This window comes from Schistocerca nitens, chromosome 1 (assembly GCF_023898315.1).
Source record: "Schistocerca nitens isolate TAMUIC-IGC-003100 chromosome 1, iqSchNite1.1, whole genome shotgun sequence".
In the NCBI taxonomy this organism is placed as follows: Eukaryota; Metazoa; Arthropoda; class Insecta; order Orthoptera; family Acrididae; genus Schistocerca; species Schistocerca nitens.
In genome coordinates this window covers 32,103,388-32,124,696 of record NC_064614.1, presented here as the reverse complement: position 1 = coordinate 32,124,696, position 21,309 = coordinate 32,103,388, and the positions used below count along the sequence as shown (strand labels likewise).

The window sequence follows — 21,309 nt, the reverse complement described above, 5'->3', positions numbered from 1 at the left end:
AAATATGCTAGAGATAAGGAATACTTGTGTGATGAATAATGAAGTGATTTTTGCAGATGATAATGAATGCTGATGATGAATAATGATGAAGAATATACTAATATGGATAATGAAGTTTTTCTTTACAGGTGATGACGATAATGGAGTTATGATAATATGGATAATGAAGTTTTTTTTTCTTTACAGATGAGGATGATGTTGAAGTTTATGTATTTATGCTATGTAGTTATTTAAGTATTTGTTGCAGTTTGCTTTGACAGCAGGTGTTATATTGCGTAGTAGGATGACTGAAGGTTTTGGAAAGGACAGCTATGGAACACATTTTTTATACACATTTCACTACCTGTTAATTCGAAGTCCACTACTTTTCAGCATAGTCTGCGTTTCTTCTTTCAGCTCAATAATCCATTTTGTATTATGTCCAGGAGAAGCTTTTCATGATACTTACTAAACTTGTTACTTATTATACCTGTTCTAATACTTGCAATTTTTTTACCCATTTGTGTATATAATTTACACATGTGATCACATATACTACCTTGTGTCACAACCTTGGTACAGCTGACGAATGACGTTACACATTTTTCATTTATAGGAACAACCTAGAAGCAATTTTTTCTCTTATTTCTTCTTGCTTTCCCTTATAATTACCCAAAGCAATGCATTGCTAGCACAAAAAAAAAATGTATTACCAGTCTCATATAATGTCACTAGTTTATAATAATTCTGAATAATACTGATCAGCTCTGAATAGTATGTCACTTGAATAATGACTTCTTAATGATACAAAAAAATATATATATATATAAAAAATATAATGCTTTGTAACTGGCTAATAACTGCCACTGTTTATTGTAATGAGACTACTTATAATGCCCATGATTATTAATGCTATGATTGTAATTTTGTAACTGGCTAATAACTGCCACTGTTTATTGTAATGAGACTACTTATAATGCCCATGATTATTAATGCTATGATTGTAATTAACTGATTTTTTATAATGACTTCTTAATGATCTGAATAATACTGAATGATGAACAATGTTTTATACTATTCAATACTTGCTGGCCACTGAGTGCCAATAATTAATGTAACTATATAAATTATGTTATTAATTATGCCATTAATTAGCTCTTGTTTTCAATAATGATTTTAGTAAATGGCCACTGAGTGCCAATAATTAATGTAATTAAGACTTCTGAGGAACATTATTCTGTCATACTAAACATGGTTTGTAACTGGCCCAAGACTGCCGCTGTTTATTGTAATATGATTACCCATGAGGCCAATAATTTAATTTTATGAACATTATTCTGTAATACTAAAATACATGGTACAGAAATGTTCAATAACTAGACTATGGATGCCGCAAACTACTTATGTAATCACTAATCAAGACTTGTCTGTTAGTTAATGTCCTTCACTTTCTGACCTATCTACCTGAAATTACTGTAATATCCATTTGTCTTGTCCATCCTCATTATCATGGAGCACTATATTTGGTTTTTGCACTAATTCTACGATGGTGTGCCTTTTTAAGAGCGTGGTGTTGACACGACATGCTGTCCACCACCGTAAGCGATGAAGACGTTATTATGGTCCCACTGTTTGGTGTACCTGGTGTACTGCCAAATGATAGCATGGAATATTACTACGACGTTTCAGTGTCTTGATACGTTGATAAATGCTTCTGAACTGCAGATTGTATCACTTGGTGTTGTGATTCTGTGGAAAGATATGGACTTTCAGTGCAGCTGTGTGCAAATTAAAGTGCTACAACCATGATGCAATCCTTTCCTTTCCTATCCTAATAGTGAAAATAATTTTTTTTGCCAACATCATTTATGTTCATGGCCTGTACATGTTTTTTCGATTTGTTGAACTCCAGTGCAAGTACACTTATGTCACTTGTCGACATGATTTTTTGCCATTATGTTTATTTGTTGTGTAAATGCTAAAGGCATTTTTTTCGATTTGTTCTGAAGTGCAGTATGTGTGCACTCTTGTCATCTATATTGTATATACTTTTTGTGATTTTGTTCAAAAGATTTCAGTGCATGTGCACTTATGTGTTAATATGTTTTCTACTGAACTTCAGTGCCTGTGCACTTTTCTCATTTTTCAATATGATTTGTGCTTATTCTGTATACCTTTTATGATTTCGTGATATGTTTTATGTCATTTGTTACTCATTGTATATACATTTCGCCATATGCTGATATGTTCTGAACTGCAGTGCATGTGCACTCATGTCACTTGTCAACATGCTATTTTGCCATTCTATTTACTTGTTCTGAAAATGCTACAGAATCTTACAGTGCGTGTGCACTTTGTCATCTATCAAATAATTTGTATATACATTTTCCAGATATGTTTTGTACTTATATTTTGTCTTTGTCTGAAATGTTTTGTACTCGGTGCATGTGCACATTTAATTCATGTACTACATCTGAATATTTTGTAATTTGTAAAACTTAATTAATTAAAGAAAAAATTTTGCCGCGATTGGCAAGTCCAAATGACTCACCATCGCTGCCAAATTTTTGCCCCCCAGTGGAGGGTTATGAAACACGTATGTTGTGTAGCGGCGATGGTGAGGCATATGGTAAAATCTCTGACCAGAGAGCGTGTGACAGTGCTATAGCAGTCCAGTCGCGAGTTAGCTTTTAGAGAGAGGGCAGTCGCGGTCTAGATGCGAGAGAGTTTAGTTGTGTGTGAGCAGTCGGCGGGCGTCGACATCGCACTCTGGTCAAGATTCAGGATGAGGTATATTATTTTAAGTAAGCAGCCCTGCGCTCAGCTAGTAATGTAAATTGACTGTAACTAATTTGTGCAAGAATCGCCCTAATAATAATTTTGTTTTCAATGCATTCTGATAAAGAACCATTTAATTGAACGAACAAATTCCTTACATTTCCTTTAAAGAAAAGTTTCAGTTAGATTTCAAAAAAAAAAGTACTTGCAACGCATTTCCTCCAAGCCGCGGCCAACAATAAGAGCAGAACTTTGACATGCAGTTATACTGAGGTAAGAAATTAATTCTGATTTCGCACAGGGCCAAAGACTGATACTTCCGTCTATTTGTTTTCATTGTCACTGAGATTTTATTATCACTGAATTGTGTTACATTTTTTGTGGGCAGCTTACATTTGGGTCAGATTGCTATTTCTGATTTATTGTCGTTGTGATTAAATATAATTACGGGGAGGTTACACTTAGCTTCTGGCTCCATTTCTATTAAGTATTGTATTTCAAAATTCTGTGGGGAGGTTACACCATGGGGAAGGACATCGAACAGAATAACCCCTTCAGCGTCCCAGAAGACTGTAACCATGACTTTACCGGCTGAGGGTATGGCTTTAAACTTTTTCTTGGTAGGGGAGTGGGTGTGGCGCCACTCCATTGATTGCCGTTTTGTTTCAGGTTCGAAGTGATGAACCCATGTTTCATCGCCTGTAACAATCTTTGACAAGAAATTGTCACCCTCAGCCACATGACGAGCAAGCAGTTCCGCACAGATGGTTCTCCTTTGCTCTTTATGGTGTTCGGTTAGACAACGAGGGACCCAGTGGGAAGAAACCTTTGAATATCCCAACTGGTGAACAATTGTGACAGCACTACCAACAGAGATGTCAAGTTGAGCACTGAGTTGTTTGATGGTGATCCGTCGATCATCTCGAACGAGTGTGTTCGCATGCTCCGCCATTGCAGGAGTCACAGCTGTGCACGGCCGGCCCGCACGCGAGAGATCAGACAGTCTTGCTTGACCTTGCGGCGATGATGACACACGCTTTGCCCAACGACTCACCGTGCTTTTGTCCACTGCCAGATCACCGTAGACATTCTGCAAGCGCCTATGAATATCTGAGATGCCCTGGTTTTCCGCCCAAAGAAACTCGATCACTGCCCGTTGTTTGCAACGCACATCCGTTACAGACGCCATTTTAACAGCTCCGTACAGCGCTGCCACCTGTCGGAAGTCAATGAAACTATACGAGACGAAGCGAGAATGTTTGAAAATATTCCACAAGAAATTTCTGGTTTTTTCAACCAAAATTGGCCGAGAAAAAATTGTGTTGCATTACTTATTGAACTTCCCTCGTAAAATGATCAATTATCCTTACATGCACAACCTTTTCAATAACTTTTGCAAACACTGATGGCATAGAAATAGGTCTAAAATTATTTCCATTATCCCTTTCTCCCTTTTCATAAAGCAGCTTTACTACTGAGTACTTTAATCGCTCAGGAAACTGACCATTTCTAAAGGAACAATTTAATCGGTAGTTGGAAGAAGGGAATAAACACCGCAAATAATAAATCGAGATTTTGCCGAATTCGAGTCACGAAAGGGTACACGAAACTATAGAATACAAGAAAGGAACGAAAACCATCCCATCAAACCTTGAAAACCAGGTCTGAATATTACGTAAATTGGAAGAAGGAAACAAAGACCGGATTTATTTCTGTCTTCCAACTAGTGCCACACATGGCCAAGACATGCCAGCAGGGCACAGAACAAGTTTGTTCTTGCTCCATCTGCTGGATATATTTTATAATTAGTTAGTTTGCAAACAGTTGGTTAATGTGATTATGTGTTCGCGTAGAACTTTTAATAATCACTAATTTCTTCATACTACAACAAACTTATATAACGTCATCGATTTCCGAGAATAATTCTGAAGTGGCTTCATCGTTCAGAAACAAGCGGAAAAAAGGAGTTTTCTATGTTCACTGCTATAGACGTGAAGTACAGAAGAGACAGCGTCTTCTTGGTCAACAATATGTATCTCCATAAGTAACACTATTCCTGCAAAATCAAACACCACCATTTCGTGTTCTTCCAAGTAGAAATGTACAGACAACTTCCCTCCTGAAAAGAGGACATATTTTCTAGATAATTTATATGACGGACGAAACAAAAATGAACAATGTACATTCCTAATGGGTCTGATAATATGACGTGATCCTAAACGCCGCGTTCAAAGAACGAAAACCTTAAGAAACGAGACAAAGTTTTCGATTTCTTTGTTCTGAACAATGCCAACAAAAGAAATCAAGTTCGTGGAACTGCATTTTCCGTTTTATATGCCATCAAAAATAAAGCGCTTTTCCGTTTGACTACTTTAATTGCTTCTGGGAAATCTGCAATTGATATGTGCGGTAAACATATGAACTGGGGTAATGTGTTACCTCCACAAATACTAGGTGCTATTGATGATCATGTAAATGAGTTCCCAATTCACTATTCTCATTACTGCAGTAAAGAAATTAAATATCTAAGTGCCGAGCTGGACATAAAAACTTTGCACTGCCTGTTTTGTGAGAAACATCCGCATTATGCGTTTAGTGTCAAAGAAGATTTTTATCGGAAATATTATAATGAGAACCATAGATATAGATTTGGGAGGCTCCAAAATTACGTCTGTAGCACATGTGAGGAATTGGAAATGAAAGATCAAATCACCAGTTCTCAACGACACCGCAAAACGTGTCCCAGTCGCTGAAAAGATGGTCCATTTACGTGGAACCAAGAAATTTTGCTCCAAACAAAAAAAAAAAGTGTTACAACTGTGCAATGAAAAAGAAGAAGTAGGGTGCCTCGTCTTTGACTACATGCAAAATCTTCCAACGCCGAAAATTCCGGTGTAAGGGACGTTCTGTCTAAGAAAGCTTCGGTTGTACGTTTTCTGTATCCATGATGTGAAAACAGGATCAGCAAATTCCTACACATATCCAGATGGTGTGGCTGAAATAGGCCCTGATGAGGTACTTTGGTTGAAGATTCCGGACATGCGTCCAACTGTTAAAGAACTTCACATTTTTAGCGACGCTTGCGGCGGACGAAACCGAAATAATACTGTCATCAGGTTACTACTTGCCTTGGTATCACTTGGCCGTTTTGCTAAAATTCACCAATATTTTCCTATTCGTGGACATTCGTTTCTGCAATGTGATACGATCTTTGGTACCGCCAAGTGTAAGATTAGGAAAATGAACAGAATATACACTCCGGACGAGTATTGTGAGTTGATACAAACAGCGAGGGAATCTGGATATTCTGTGAGAAAGGTGACTTCAGAACAAATCGTGACCTATAAGGATTGGAGGCCCAAGTTCTTCAAGAAATCAATGAACAACAAATATTCAAACTTTTGTATTTCTAAACACTGACACCTTCAATATTCAACCGATTCGATGGGTTCTGTAATAGCCTCCGAATTCATTGATGGCATCGTTCAGACAAGATTTGTCCTTCAAAAACTAAAGTTATTGGATGAAATAACGCTTCCTAAACAGATTGCATACGCAGGAAAATACTCATAAATGAGAAAAAATGCAAGACGTATAGAAGATAATCACCTACATACCTACAGAAAAAATAGACTTCTATGAGGACTTAATGACCTGACCTACCACCTCAGATCCAGCTGATCATGATGATGAGTGATTTTTGTGTCCAAGTTTTTTCTCTAATACTTTCTGCCCATTCTTGGGGTCAAATAGTTGATGCCCTTTTAAACTTTTCAGCTATGTACATTTTTCCAATAGCCTATAATGTTATGATTCTACAATTTTGAATAAAATTTGAAAGGCGTTATTGATTTATTTCTTTATTTTTTGTCACATTTTCAATCAGTTGAAAGAAGGACACAAATCCATCAACTTTTTTTAATTTTACGAGTCAAAGTACAACACCTGGGAATTGTCCGAACACTGCAAATGGATGGAAATGTTTTTCAGTGTGTGCAGTAAAAAATGATTTCTGGTTCAATGTAAAATGCATAGGACACAGTTTTTTTTTTAATTTCCCAACAGACAGGTTTATGGAGTTATTTCCTTCTTCCAACTGCTGATTCAATTACAATTACATGGCTAACATGTGCAGCACAATACTTTAATATTCTGCTAGACACTCCATCATAACCATGAGAGTCCTTAGTCTTCAGTGATTTAATTATTGACTCCTCTTGTCTGTATCACAGAGGAGTATTTCAGACATTAATCTCAGAAAGGCATTTGTGAAGAAAGTTATATGATTCCCTGTACAAACTAAATTTTTATTTAATTCACCAGCAATGCTCAGAAAATGATTGTTAAATACTGTACATATATCTGATTTATCAGTAACAGAAATATTTTTACTGCGAATTGACTTTATATCATCGACCTTGAGCTTCACTGTTTCAGCATCAGCCAATAGGAATGCAGTATTCTGAGGAGGGATGAAAACTTTCGTCTGCGTGTTTGGACATGTTTGATCACACATAAACAGGAAGTAGCCACTTGAGAGAGGGCAGAGGTGGTTTCTTAGGTATCAAATATGAAAAAGGACGCCGACTTCTGCTCTGGGATAACTGAACTGCCCATTTGGCGACGCTCAAGGTGTCCCTAGGTGGATGAATAGTGAACTATACTCAATATGCATTTGGCGGTCTTCGTGACAATGTGGGTAATGGGAGACATGTAGAGGATGGTGCTTGTGTTCTCAAACTTCTCTGCATACAAGACCGCCAGTATACGGCGAGTGCACTTCAAATTTAATTACCGGTACTTGATTTGCTATACACATGTGGTTGACCACGTCACTCTTTGTGATGTGATCACTGATCAGTAGTTCCCACTACTCACTAGTTGTCTGCAGGCCGGGGCACAAGCCTTCTGGACACTGTGGGAAGCAGAGGTGTTGTCCCCTGAATGTATGGTTGACCCTGAATGTATGCAACTCACACAAAATTTGCCCAGAACCCCCTTTGCCCCACTACTGTCCGAATAGTGTGACTGGACAATGTATATACTCAGAGCCGAATCCAGGTGGAAACTATGGGTCTGCAGCCCCCTACCTCCCTCATAGTTACACCTGTTTCTAGCTAATCTAAATAAAAAAAGCTATTACTGTAACATAATAGGTAAAGAAAACACCTTCGTTTACTGTACAGACTTTTGAGACGGCAGGTGATACAAATTTCTATGAACTCGGCCCCTTCCCCTCCAAATGGTTCAAATGGCTCTGAGCACTATGGGACTCAACATCTTAGGTCATAAGTCCCCTAGAACTTAGAACTACTTAAACCTAACTAACCTAAGGACATCACACACACCCATGCCCGAGGCAGGATTCGAACCTGCGACCGTAGCAGTCCCGCGGTTCCGGACTGCAGCGCCAGAACCGCGAGACCACCGCGGCCGGCCCTTCCCCTCCTCTGCAGACCAAAATCCTGGACTCGACTCCGTATATCGTATATACTACTAACGTTATGTATATTTTGACATTGCATATAACAACTCGCCCTGAGCATTGGGCGATTGTATTGTTCCAAAGGGAGGCTGCATTAGTTATTTGTAGTCTAAAAAGCTGCGCACTTTGAGAGTTCTCGTTGCTGTGCCTTAACTACATAGCATGGTCCCCCTGTCTTCGTGCACCGTAGGTGCAGGGAAGTTCTTCAGAATCCGACACGTGTCGTTATATGCGATGCCGTTAAATTTATGTCGTAAGAGGCAAACAAGAAGGCAAATGTCTCATTAGAAAGTGTGCTCGAGATGGTTTCAGGAACTGATAGCGGTTCCAGCAGCACAATAAGGAGAATAAAGTTGAAGAGGGAGAAAAGAAACAAGTACTTCTCATGGCTTCACTATTTCAGGAAAAGAAGGGGCAGAAAATTTCACAAAAAATGGTTCAAATGGCTCTAAGCACTATGGGACTTAGCTGCTGAGGTCATAAGTCTCCTAGAACTTAGAAGTACTTAAACCTAAATAACCTAAGGACATCACATACATCCATGCCCGAGGCAGGATTCGAACCTGCGACTGTAGCAGTCGCGCAGTTCCAGACTGCAGCGCCTAGAACCGCTCGGCCACCCCGGCCAGCAAAATTTCACATTTAGGTAACATCGTTAAACAGGTCATCAAGGGACTGACGTATTATTTCCACATGATACATATTATTTACTCTAAGTTGTCACTGTTGTAGTGAGTGATGTGGTCACTATGCTACATTTTTATCTCTTTTTTTTGTTTTGAGAGGTTTCCTTTAAGCAGCACACAGTTGGACTTATTTTGCTTTGGTTCACCCTCTGTTTACCAGACTGTTTCCCTTTCGGTACTTTAGTGAAGAACTATTGACTCTGAACTTATGTACTCGTAAACTTATTGGTCGTGCTGGCATAACCTGTTACTACAAGGGTGGTTTGAAAAGTTCTCCGAATCACGACGAGAGGTCAGCGCTAGCGCAACGAGTTGTTCACATGATATTCGTTGGACTATTGCCTGTGAACACGTGCCACGTCAGTGCTCTTGGAGCCGGCCGCTGTGACCGAGCGGTTCTAGGCGCTTCAGTCCGGAACCACGCTACTGGTACGGTCGTAGATTCGAATCCTGCCTCGGGCATGGATGTGTGTGATGTCCTTAGGTTAGTTAGGTTTAAGTAGTTCTAAGTCTAGGCGACTGATGACCCCATATTGCTTAGAGCCATCTGAACCAAGTGCCCTTGGAAGAGAGCTGTGGCGGTGACGTGGCTCTGTTGTTGTTCCTGCATAGAGATTTCCGAAGGTGAAAAAAAAAAAAAAATCAAGATTCGAGCAGTGATTAAGTACTTCGTAAAGGAAGGTATGAAAGCAAAGGAAATTCATGCCGATTACCAGAACACACTGGGGGACTCTGCTCCTTCATATTCAACTGTTGCCAAGTGGACAAATGAATTTAAATTTGGTCGGGAAAAATGGTTCAAATGGCTCTGAGCACTATGGGACTCAACTGCGGAGGTCATTAGTCCCCTAGAACTTAGAACTACTTAAACCTAACTAACCTAAGGACATCACAAATATCCATGCCCGAGGCAGGATTCGAACCTGCGACCGTAGCGGTCTCGCGGTTCCAGACTGCAGCGCCTTTAACCGCACGGCCACTTCGGCCGGCTTGGTCGGGAAAGCTTGGATGGTGATCCGCGCAGTGGTTGGCCAAAATCGTTGCAAAAGTGCATAAAATGGTCATAGAGGTTCGCCGATTGGAAGTGCATGAAATGACTCACGCGTGCCAGATGTCATCTGAAAGGGTATATCACATTTTAACTGAAGAATTAGAAATGAAAAAAAAAAATTATCTGCAAGATGGGTGCCGCGACTCTCGACGCTGTATCAAAAACATGTACCGTCGTCATGGCAAATTACACGAACTAAGGTATGAATTGTTGCCACACCCGCCTTATTCACCTGATATGGCTCCGTCAAACTTCCATCTCTTCCCAAAACTGAAAAGTTTTCTTGGTGGACGAAGATTCAGTTCAAACGAAGAATTGATAGCCGGAGTTGATAACTATTTTGCAGGCCAGGAGGAAACTCATTTTCGAGGTGGGATCAAGGCACTGGAACAGCATTGGACCAAGTGCATTAACTTACAAGGAGACTGCATTGAAAAATAAAAAAAAAGTTTCATCATCTTCATCATCATCATTTAAGACTGATTATGCCTTTCAGCGTTCGTCTGGAGCGTAGTCCCCCTTATTAAACTTCTCCATGATCCCCTATTCAGTGCTAACATTGGTGCCTCTTCTGATGTTAAGCCTAGTTCAAAGTCATTCTTAACCGAATCCAGGTACCTTCTCCTTGGTCTACCCCGACTCCTCCTACCCTCTACTGCTGAACCCATGAGTCTCTTGGGTAACCTTGCTTCTCCCATGCGTGTAACATGACCCCACCATCTAAGCCTGTTCGCCCTGACTGCTACATCTGTAGAGTTCATTCCCAGTTTTTCTTTGATTTCCTCATTGTGGACACCCTCCTGCCATTGTTCCCATCTACTAGTACCTGCAATCATCCTAGCTACTTTCATATCCGTAACCTCAACCTTGTTGATAAGGTAACCTGAATCCACCCAGCTTTCGCTCCCATACAACAAAGTTGGTCGAAAGTTGGTGCACAGATAACTTAGTCTCAGTACTGACTTCTTTCTTGCAGAAGAGAGTAGATCGTAGCTGAGCGCTCACTGCATTAGCTTTGCTACACCTCGCTTCCAGTTCTTTCACTATGTTGCCATCCTGTGAGAATATGCATCCTACGTACTTGAAACAGTCCACCTGTTCTAACTTTGTTCCTCCTAATTGGCACTCAGTCCATTTATATCTCTTTCCCACTGACATTAGTTTCGTTTTGGAGATGCTAATCTTGATACCATAGTCCTGAAACACTACTTTGCAAACTTTCAATCGAATCTGCCATCACAACTAAGTCATCCGCATATGCGAGACTGCTTATTTTGTGTTCACATATCTTCATCTCACCCAGCCACTCTATTGTTTTCAACATATGATCCATAAATAATACGAACAACAGTGGAGACAGCTTGCAGCCTTGTCTTACCCCCGAAACTACTCTGAACCATGAACTCAATTTACTGTCAACTTTAACTGCTGCCTGACTATCTATGTAAAGACCTTTAATTGCTTGCAAAAATTTGCCTCCTATTCCATAATCTCGTAGAACAGACAATAACTTCCTCCTAGGAACCTGGTCATATGCCTTTTCTAGATCTATAAAGCATAGATACAATTCCCTGTTCCACTCGTAACACTTCTCCATTATTTGCCGTAAGCTAAAGATCTGGTCCTGACAACCTCTAAAAGGCTTACACCTACACTGATTTTCATCCAATTGGTCCTCAACTAATACTCGCACTTTCCTTTCAACAATATCTGAGAAGATTTTACCCACAAGTTTCAGTGATGTAAATAATTTTTTTCTATTCCGTTCCGAGAACTTATCAAACCACCCTCGTACTATTGTTATGCGATTTCACCCTACCGCGCGATGGCCGTTCACGACGGGGATTCCCGACCGCCACCCTCGTCCCTTCCCCTAGTGCGGAGTCTGCGCAGGTACGGGGACTTAACTCGTTTTGTGGGCATTGTACATCAGGTGCCGATACGATTAAATAAAAAAAACATCTTTTGGGCCCTGGTGCAGCGCAACGTAGCTGTCGCTGGGAATGAGTTGTTTTACTTGCCATGTCCGCGTAGCCAGGTGACGGCGGGCTGAGGAAACCCGTGTGCCTGGCAGTGGACGGAGAGCCGGTTGCCCGCCAGAACCGACGTGTCCCTGGGCTCCATCAGCCACTGCGGCGCCACTGAAACACCACACACACACACACACGGTTAGATTAGATTAGATTAGATTAGTACTTGTTCCATATATCATGAATACGACACTTCGTAATGATGTGGAATGTGCCAGGTTAATAAAAGGTGTCTATACAAGGTATTACATTACACAAAATATTACATGAAATTTAATATTTTTAATTTATTTTTTGTGGAGGTTGGGAAATTACCAACTTACTATATCAAAAAATTCATCAAATGAGTAGAAGGAGTTGCCATTAAGAAATTCTTTTAATTTCCTTTTAAATGCTACATGGCTATCTGTCAGACTGTTGACGCTATTACTTAAGTGACCAAAGACTTTTGTGGCAGCATAATTTACCCCCTTCTGAGCCAAAGTTTGATTTAACCTTGAGTAGTGAAGATCATCCTTTCTTCTAGTGTTGTAGCCATGTACACTGCTATTACTTTTGAATTCGTTCGGATTGTTAATAACAAATTTCATAAGCGAATATATATATATATATATATATATATATATATATATATATATATATATATATATATATATATATATAGTGAGGCTACAGTGAAGTTTCTAGCTCTTTAAATAAGTGTCTGCAGGATGATCTTGAATGAGCTCCAGCAATTATTCTGATTACACGCTTTTGTGCAATGAACACTCTTTTACTCAATGATGAGTTACCCCAGAATATGTTGCCATTCGAAAGCAGAGAATGAAAATAGGCGTGGTAAGCTAATTTACTCAGATGTATATCGCCAAAATTTGCAATGACCCTAATAGCGTAAGTAGCTGAACTCAAACGTTTTAGCAGATCCTCAGTGTGTTTTTTCCAGTTAAACCCATCAATGCATACACCTAGAAATTTTGAATATTCTACCTATTTCTGATCGAAGTCCATATTTATTAATGGGGTCATTCCATTTACTGTGTGGAACTGTATATACTGTGTTTTGTCAAAGTCACGCCTTTCCTTAGAGGGCTACCCAGCTTTGCTCGCTTACTTATTTATGCGAACATATGTTAGTTAGGAAAAGTAATAAAATCTATCTACACTTAAAAAACAAAGAAAAGGAATAAAATCTACCTACAGTGAAAAAACAAAGTTTATATGTTTCTTAAAGTGTAAATACGGCACGGTAAGGTGCCATATTTTCGCATAGCTAAGGAAATCTGAGGATATGGTTGTTTAAAAATCAGCCGAAAGATCCCAAACACATAAGAGATTTTGGTTATATATAACCTAATATAGCGGAATCTTGCGCATTTTGGAGAGGGTGGGCAATTTCAGATACCGTGGTTCCTAATTTCGAACAGAGCTATTTCATAAAGAAAATTCGAGACTGTATATCTTTAGGAATACTATTTTATTATAAAAAAGTACAAAAAATAATACTGAGATATTCCAATTTGATTACCACAGTGATGCACTTATAACTACATTGAGACTATCATTTGCAGCTTTCACCTTTGTACGTCTTCTAGCCACGTTTTTCAGTCCCAGCACACAGTCCATGCAGCCAACGCAAACATCCTAAATACCTTATCGAAACTTCTCCAGATTTATCTTCCCGGTATGGGACAGAACAATAGATGCATTCCTCATCTGCACTATCATCATCATCTGTCGAGACAAGGGCCGGCCGGTGTGGCCGAGGGGTTCTAGGCGCTTCAGTCTGGAACCGTGCGACCGCCGAGGTTCGAATCCTGCCTCGGGCATGGTTGTGTGTGATGTCCTTAGGTTGGTTAGGTTTAAGTAATTCTAAGTTCTAGGGGACTGATGGCCTCAGATGTAAAGTCCCATAGTGCTCAAGCCATTTGAACCATTTGTTGAGGCAAGGAAAACAGAACTTTCGGAAATCTCAGCTGATGATAGCTAACATGTTGATTTTCTTCGTCGTCTGCTAATTTTAGCCGCTTTTGTGTTCTTCTGGCTGGCTTTTTGGGTGCTTTGATGTTTTCCCTTTTTTGAAGAGTGTCCTAGTTCTTATAAAATTGCGCTTTTGCATTTTAGCTTGTCTTGAGTTGAAGGCAGCAAGCTCTTTCAGATAAGGTGAGAATGTCAACACTCCTTTATTTACGCTTTGTCTTCCACTTGTAGAAGATTGAGTTGAGAATGGCGGTGGGCGCATTTGAAATGATGAAACTGTGGCTGTAGGTAGTTTTCTACATCTTCGCAGCAGTCACCTTCATTTGTTTCTTCTTCTGGACTGGTTTCCTGTTGGAGAAAGTCTGCAACATCGAAAACGTTTGGATTGAACGGAATTATTCCACATATCTTGAAACCAGTTATAGTTGTTTGCATATTTACGGCTCGCACATATGCTTTTACAAATATTTCCCCAACTTCAGTCATAGTCACAACGTGAAATGGATGGTTGTCAAGCCGGAGATCAATTTCTAGTGAGTAAACCCTTTTGAATGGCGTCTAGTGGCTGTAGGTTATGGATACTATGGGGTGGTAGGCACACCAGTATTTTTACCTTTATGTAATCTAAGAGTGCAGGTTTTAGCGCTTGAAGCACTTTCGACGCCTTTAAAAATCCCATTTCTTTATTTCTAATGGCTTCCAGTGCCTTGCTCAAATTTTTCTCTGCCCAACACTTTCTTTTCTTCTCAGCCGTCTCTTGAAAAGAAATAAAATGCAAAACCTTCTAAGGGGCCTATTTCTGGATGGTCGAAATTAAGCACTCTAGCAGTATCAGAAATGTGCAATGAATTGTTGCATTTAAAAGCTACTCACAATTTTCATTAAATATATCACTAATAAATAAGACAAATATCAAACTAAATACAATGCAGCGGTGATGCGTACGTTGTATCTACAAAATACTACACTCAAATGTACGACATTAAGAAAAAAATAAAATGCGAGTTACGAGTGCGACTGATCCGCTTGGCTGTTAGCAGGACACTAAAATGTCGGAATACAGCTAGTTTCCGCATCGGCTGCACTGTCCAGGAAGCAAGTATCCATCTATCCGGAATTAGTCCACCATCCGAAAATAGGACACCTTAACCTACACGAAATGCGAGGGGTGTTCAATAAGTATTGCAACACTTTTTTTTTGAAAACAGTTTGTTTTTATGCACGATTCCAGCACACCATATTATTCCCCACTCTTTTGGCTACAAAACACTGTTTCCTAACTTAACTTCCGTACAATGCGATAGCCTTTCGCCACATTGCTAGGAGTGCCTGTATGCCCATACGGTGCCGCTCTACTTGTTGACGTCGGAGCCAACGTCTTCCTCAAACAAAAACCTCCCATTTGTTCAGTGCAGCTTCCTGCGGAGTGCTTCCTTCATTGGGCCAAAAAGATGGAAGTCGGAATCTGAGAGGTCCGGGCTCCAGGGTGGATGAGGGAGAAGAGTCCAATGAAATTTAGCGAGAGCTCGCACACAGCTATGAGTATCCCAACTTCTGGACGAGTGTGTCAGCACTACCAACAGAGACGTCCAGTTGAGCAGCGTGGACTGTGATCCGTCGATCACGTCCAACGAGAGTGTCCACACGTACCAGCACTGCAGGACTCACAGCTGCGCACGGTCAGCCGGCACGCGGCTGATCGGTCAGGTTTGCGCGACCTTGTTGCCATGGTGACACAAGCCTCGCCCAACGACTCACCATGCTTTTGTTCACTGCCAGATCTCTGAAGACATTCTGCAAGCACCTATGAATATCTGTGATGCTCTGTTTGTCCGCAATAGAAACTCAATGACGGCGCTCCGCTTGGAAAGCACTTCCATTGCAAACGCCATTTTGAACGCCGTGTATAGCCCGCAGCCTGTCGTAACTTCATGAAACGATAGGGGAGGAAGCGGGAATATTTTGCAATGTCCCACAACCACTTTCGTATTTTTTTTTAAACCGAAAGTGGCCAAGAAAAAAAAGTGTTGTGTTACTTATTGAACATCAAGTATACAAGTATACAAACTCACATCCACCTATTATGGATCAATCGAAAACAAGACAGTGAGCACTCTGATGATTCGAAACAAATACGAGGGGCGGCTAGAAAAAAAAATGGACTGATGCTGGAAAAAACATTTATTTGCAATTATTTACAATTTCATGTTATCTCCTTCAATGTACTCTCCTCCTCGGTCTCTACACCGCTCCATACGAATTTTCCACTGTTCATAGCAATGCTGCAGATCATTTTCGGTAACTCCATACGTTACTTCCGTCGCTTTTTCTTTTACTGCTTCAACAGTCTCAAATCTAGTTCCTTTCAAAGCTGACTTGACTTTAGGGAAAAGAAAAAAGTCACAGGGGGCCAAATCAGGTGAGTAGGGTGGATGATCTAAGATGGGAATGTTGTGTTTTGCCAAAAACGTCTTCACTGACGACACACTGTGAGCTGGGGCATTGTCTTGGTGAAGGATCCATGACTTTTTTCTCCACAAATCGTTCCGTTTTCTCCGTACTCGCTCACGTAGGGTAGCCAGGACGCTAATGTAGTAATGCTGATTCACTGTTTGTCCCTCTGGTACCCAATCAATGTGCACAATCCCTTTGATGTCAAAAAAAACAATCATCATTGCCTTGAATTTCGATTTTGACATTCGTGCTTTTTTTTGTCGTGGAGAACCAGGAGTTTTCCAATGCATCGATTGGCGTTTAGTTTCGGGATCGTAAGTAAAAAACCACGATTCATCGCAAGTAATAACATTTTGTAAGAAGGTGGGATCACTTTCAATGTTTTCCAGGATGTCAGAACAAATCATTCTTCGGCGTTCCTTCTGTTCAATTGTGAGACACTTTGGAACCATTTTTGAACACACTTTGTTCATGTTGAAACTTTCATGAAGAATCTGCCTAACACTTTCCTTGTCAACTCCTGTTAACTCAGACACTGCTCTGATTGTTAAACGGCGATCTTGTCGAACAAGTTTACCGATTTTTTCAATGTTTGCATCAGTTTTTGCTGAGAATGGTCTGCCAGTGCGAGTGTCATCACTGGTGTCTTCGCGGCCATCTTTAAATCGTTTAAACCACTCAAACACTTGTGTTCGCGATAAACAATCATCGCCGTACACTTGTTGTAACATTACAAACGTTTCACTTGCAGATTTTCCTAGTTTGAAACAAAATTTGATGTTAACACGCTGTTCTTTCTGTACACTCAACATTTTCCGACGCACAGACAAAACGTCAACTACTTAAAACAGACGCCACGGGCAGACTGAGTGCAGGAGGCAGATGAAACTCGAGCAGTAGGCGGAGCGAGAGTCACGTGACAGGCCACGCGACTTTCAACCTTATTGCATTCGTTTTATTGTTTCACCAGTACTAGTCCGGTTTTTTTCTAGCCACACCTCGTACTTGTAGTTTTAGATTATTTTTATGTGTCACCCTTCGCATCACACCCCCCAACACGCTAGCACAGATGAAATGTTAACGGAACTGTCACCAAACAACCTAGCAAACAAAAAACTTGTGGATTTGACACTAACATCATTTCGTTTCCATTGATCTACATCTACTGTATACTTGGCGAAGTACTGTGAACGAATGGAAGTGGGTACGTGGTGTAGTACCACTAGTATTTTAAAACTACTATTTGTAAAATTATTGTATCGTAAATTTTATGTTTTCGTCACTGGTGCAGATATTTATATTATGAAGTTGGTTAACTCACTTATTTTGTAAGCAAACAGTTGCCCCATTACACCACGACCCCAGCACTGCCTAGCAGTTTATTCTTCTTGTATCATTCTTGATCCTTGAAGGAAGTTTGCACTAGCGTATTGTAAAGGAATTTTGACTATAGTACGGTTAAAATTGCTTGATAGTTCACACTTCACACGTTGGTTTCCTCCAATCAGATCGTTCCGTGTCACGCAGGAACCTTTCGCCGTTGACAGACTGCCACAACAATTGGTCTTTTCACTGGCCCTTTAATTTCGTATTGCATCATACATCATAACCACACCAAACATAACACGTAAGCACGTGCACACACACACACACACACACACACACACACACACACACACACACACACACACAACGGTAAAGAAATACACACGTTTCATACACAGCGACCGGCCAGTGTGGCCGAGCGGTTCTAGGCGCTACAGTCTGGAACCACGCGACCGCTACGGTCGCAGGTTCGAATCCTGCCTCGGGCATGGATGAGCGTGATGTCCTTAGCTTAGTTAGGTTTAAGTAGTTCTCAGTTCTAGGGGACTGATGACCTCAGAAGTTAAGTCCCATAGTGCTCAGAGCCATTTGAGCCATACACAGCGCTAACGAAACACTGCTGTATCCATCCGCAGAAGATGCGATTCAGCATCACATATACAGTTATTACAATCACAGAAATCGGCTTACGTTAGAAAGCTTCGCACGACGGTGCGTAAAGCCGAGTTTTAGACGGCTGCAATTCATCGTTGCGACAGGGTCAGTAGAGTCATAAATATAAAAGCTCACACAGTGTCATGGTTAGTGCAGTTGTTACGCTCCGCATGACATTGCGTGGAGCCGAATTTTAGAAGGGTGCAATTCATTTATGCAACACGGTCAGCAGAGTCATAAATAAACAGTTCACACAGTGCTATGGTTAGTGCAGTTGTTAGCGAACAAACCTGATGTGTGGAAGCCTGTAGGTTCGAATCTTGTCACAAGCACTAAAATATTTTTATTTCTAAATCTAATAAAAAAGACTTTTATTGTTACGTTTATTCAATTAATTACTTTAAACGTATTTTTTTCCTGATAGTTGTAGCGCCATTTTTATCACTGTTTTGACTGTTTTACTTGCTTTCGTCCTATCATTCCGTTTTTGTATGGAATCTGCCAGTTTCGCCTATAATCTGCAACCCAGTGCCAACCAGGAGTGCTCATCAGTTGGTTAGGCGGCAGCTCGTGTAGCCATTGTGTGTGTGAAATCTTATGGGACCTAACTGCTATGGTCATCAGTGCCTAAGCTTGCACACTACTTGACCTAAATTATCCTAAGGACAAGCACACACATCCATGCCCGAGGGAGGACTCGAACCTCCGCCGGGACCAGCCGCACAGTCCACAACTGCAGCGCCTGAGACCGCTCGGCTAATCCCGCGCGGCTAGCCATTGTGAGGATAGTTTCAAGTAACCAATGATAGCTAGAAGTTACTGTTTGCTTTTAGCGTTGAAACTGTAATGTTTCTGTCTTGAGTTTGCTAGTAGGGATTAGCTTTAATCGCCGTGAGCAAAATGGTCGTAATTTTAGTTCTGCCGCAGATTCTTGACCGCTGTTTCTCGTATATACTGCACATCACGATGTTATGATTAGCCTAGGACATGAGTTTGAATTCAGAGCTACAAAACGAGTCGTCTGCCGCCAATTCAGGCACTGGTCACTTCAAATTAGCTGTCGCATTTCTCTCACATCTCACCGCGGCAGCTTCTGACTTTGTTCGCTTTACATATTAACACCATTTGTGAAGTGAGCTGCCGAACCGTCAAGTAATTTTAATCGGATTATAGACACCGTGTATCCATCTGGACTAGTTCCTACTGACTCATTAAATATTTGATAAGCTTTAAACCATATTTTACTTTCCATATCTGGTTCCACTTAATGGTGAAAATGTCAGATGTCTTGTATTTCTATTGATACCAGTTGTGTCTTTATATTTTTTATACACTTTGATAACGACGTAAGATGAGATGCGTTAAGGACCTTTACAATAATAAAATTTTGGTCAAGACATCTAAAAGTGTTTACGTGCATCCAATGGCCCCTTGTCTCACGCCGGGTGGGGTAGGCGCGTGGTCTGAGGCGCCTTTTTACAGTTCGCGCGGCTACCCCCGACGGAGGTTAGAGTCCTCCCTCGGGCATGGGTATGTGTGTTGTCCTTAGCGTAAGATAGTTTAAGTTTGAAATTATAATGAAGTCACTACGTTTAGTTGCATACAGGCGTTGATATACGTCAACGGGGACAGTCGAAAATGTGTACCCCGACCGGGTCTCGAACCCGGAATCTCCTGTTTACATGACAGATGCTCTATCCATCTCAGCCACCTAGGACACAGAGGATAGTGCGAATGCAGGGACTTACTTCCGGCTCGCCCCCCCGTGAGACCCACATTCCCAACTTATTGTCCCACCCTATATTCATAGTGCCCCTGCCCATTATACTCATTACTCGCTGCTTTTTGCCAATTCCCGTGAGAGTTCGGGCACTGTTTGTGCATCCGCACAGAAGAAGATGGTCCAATGGCCATATTTTCGACTGTTCCCGTTGATGTATATCTACGCCTGTATGCAGCTAAGCGTAGTGATTTCATTGTAATTTTATTCTAAAAACGAGATACATGTCCGAAAGAACAGACACCATATATATATATATATATATATATATATATATATATATATATATATATATATATATATATGTGTGTGTGTGTGTTTGATTAAATAGTGTGTAAGTGTAAGCCTGGGGACCTTTTACCTCAGAAGTTTGGTCCCATACGAAGTTACCGCAATTTTTTTCCTGGTCTCACAGTGCCTTTATGCAAATTGTAATTTATAGATGAACTACGCCTTTCCAACATACTCCCAATAAATCGAAGTCTACCATTCGCCTTCCCTGCCACTGATCTTAAGCGTTCGCTCCATTTCAAAGCGGTCTGCAATGTCACCTTTAAATAATTAATTAATCGTCGTACCTGCGCCAAGCAGCACGCCACAAATGCTGTATTCGAATATTACAGGAATGTTTTTCCTACTCGTCTGCATTAATTCACGTATTTCTACATGTAGAGCAAGCAGTCATTCATCAAACCTAATAGAAATTCTGAGTAAGCGATCTTGTATGGTATTCTACAATCACACAACGATGACACGTGCCCAACTTTTAACAGTCTGCAGTGGGGCTCTGTGTCAAACACTCTCCGAAATTATGAATATGAAATCTGCCTGTTGCCCTTCATCCACGGTTCGCGGGATATCGTATGAGAAAAAGAGCAAGTTGAGTTTCAGCACGGATTTCGAAAGCACAGGCTTTCTAAATCAGTGCTGGTTTGTGGACAGACCGTTTTCTGTCTCAATGCAATTTAATAATTTCGAACTTAGGATTTGTTCAAGAATTTTACAGCAGATCGATATTAAGAATATTGGTATGTAATTTTGCGGGTACGTTCTTTTACTCATTTTGCATACCCGAGTCACCTGCGTTTTCTTTGTAGTCCTTTGGGTTG

The 21,309-nt window shown here is 40.6% G+C and overlaps 1 protein-coding gene across 1 annotated transcript in view; it reads right to left on the bottom strand.

The window, feature by feature from the left end:
* Positions 1 to 21,309, bottom strand: part of LOC126262686 (Down syndrome cell adhesion molecule-like protein Dscam2) — a 551,718-nt gene that overhangs the window by 230,092 nt on the left and 300,317 nt on the right. The window contains exon 12 of the mRNA XM_049959465.1: positions 12,001 to 12,120. Coding sequence (XP_049815422.1) covers positions 12,001 to 12,120 — 120 coding nt within the window. The remainder of the gene's footprint in view (positions 1 to 12,000; positions 12,121 to 21,309) is intronic.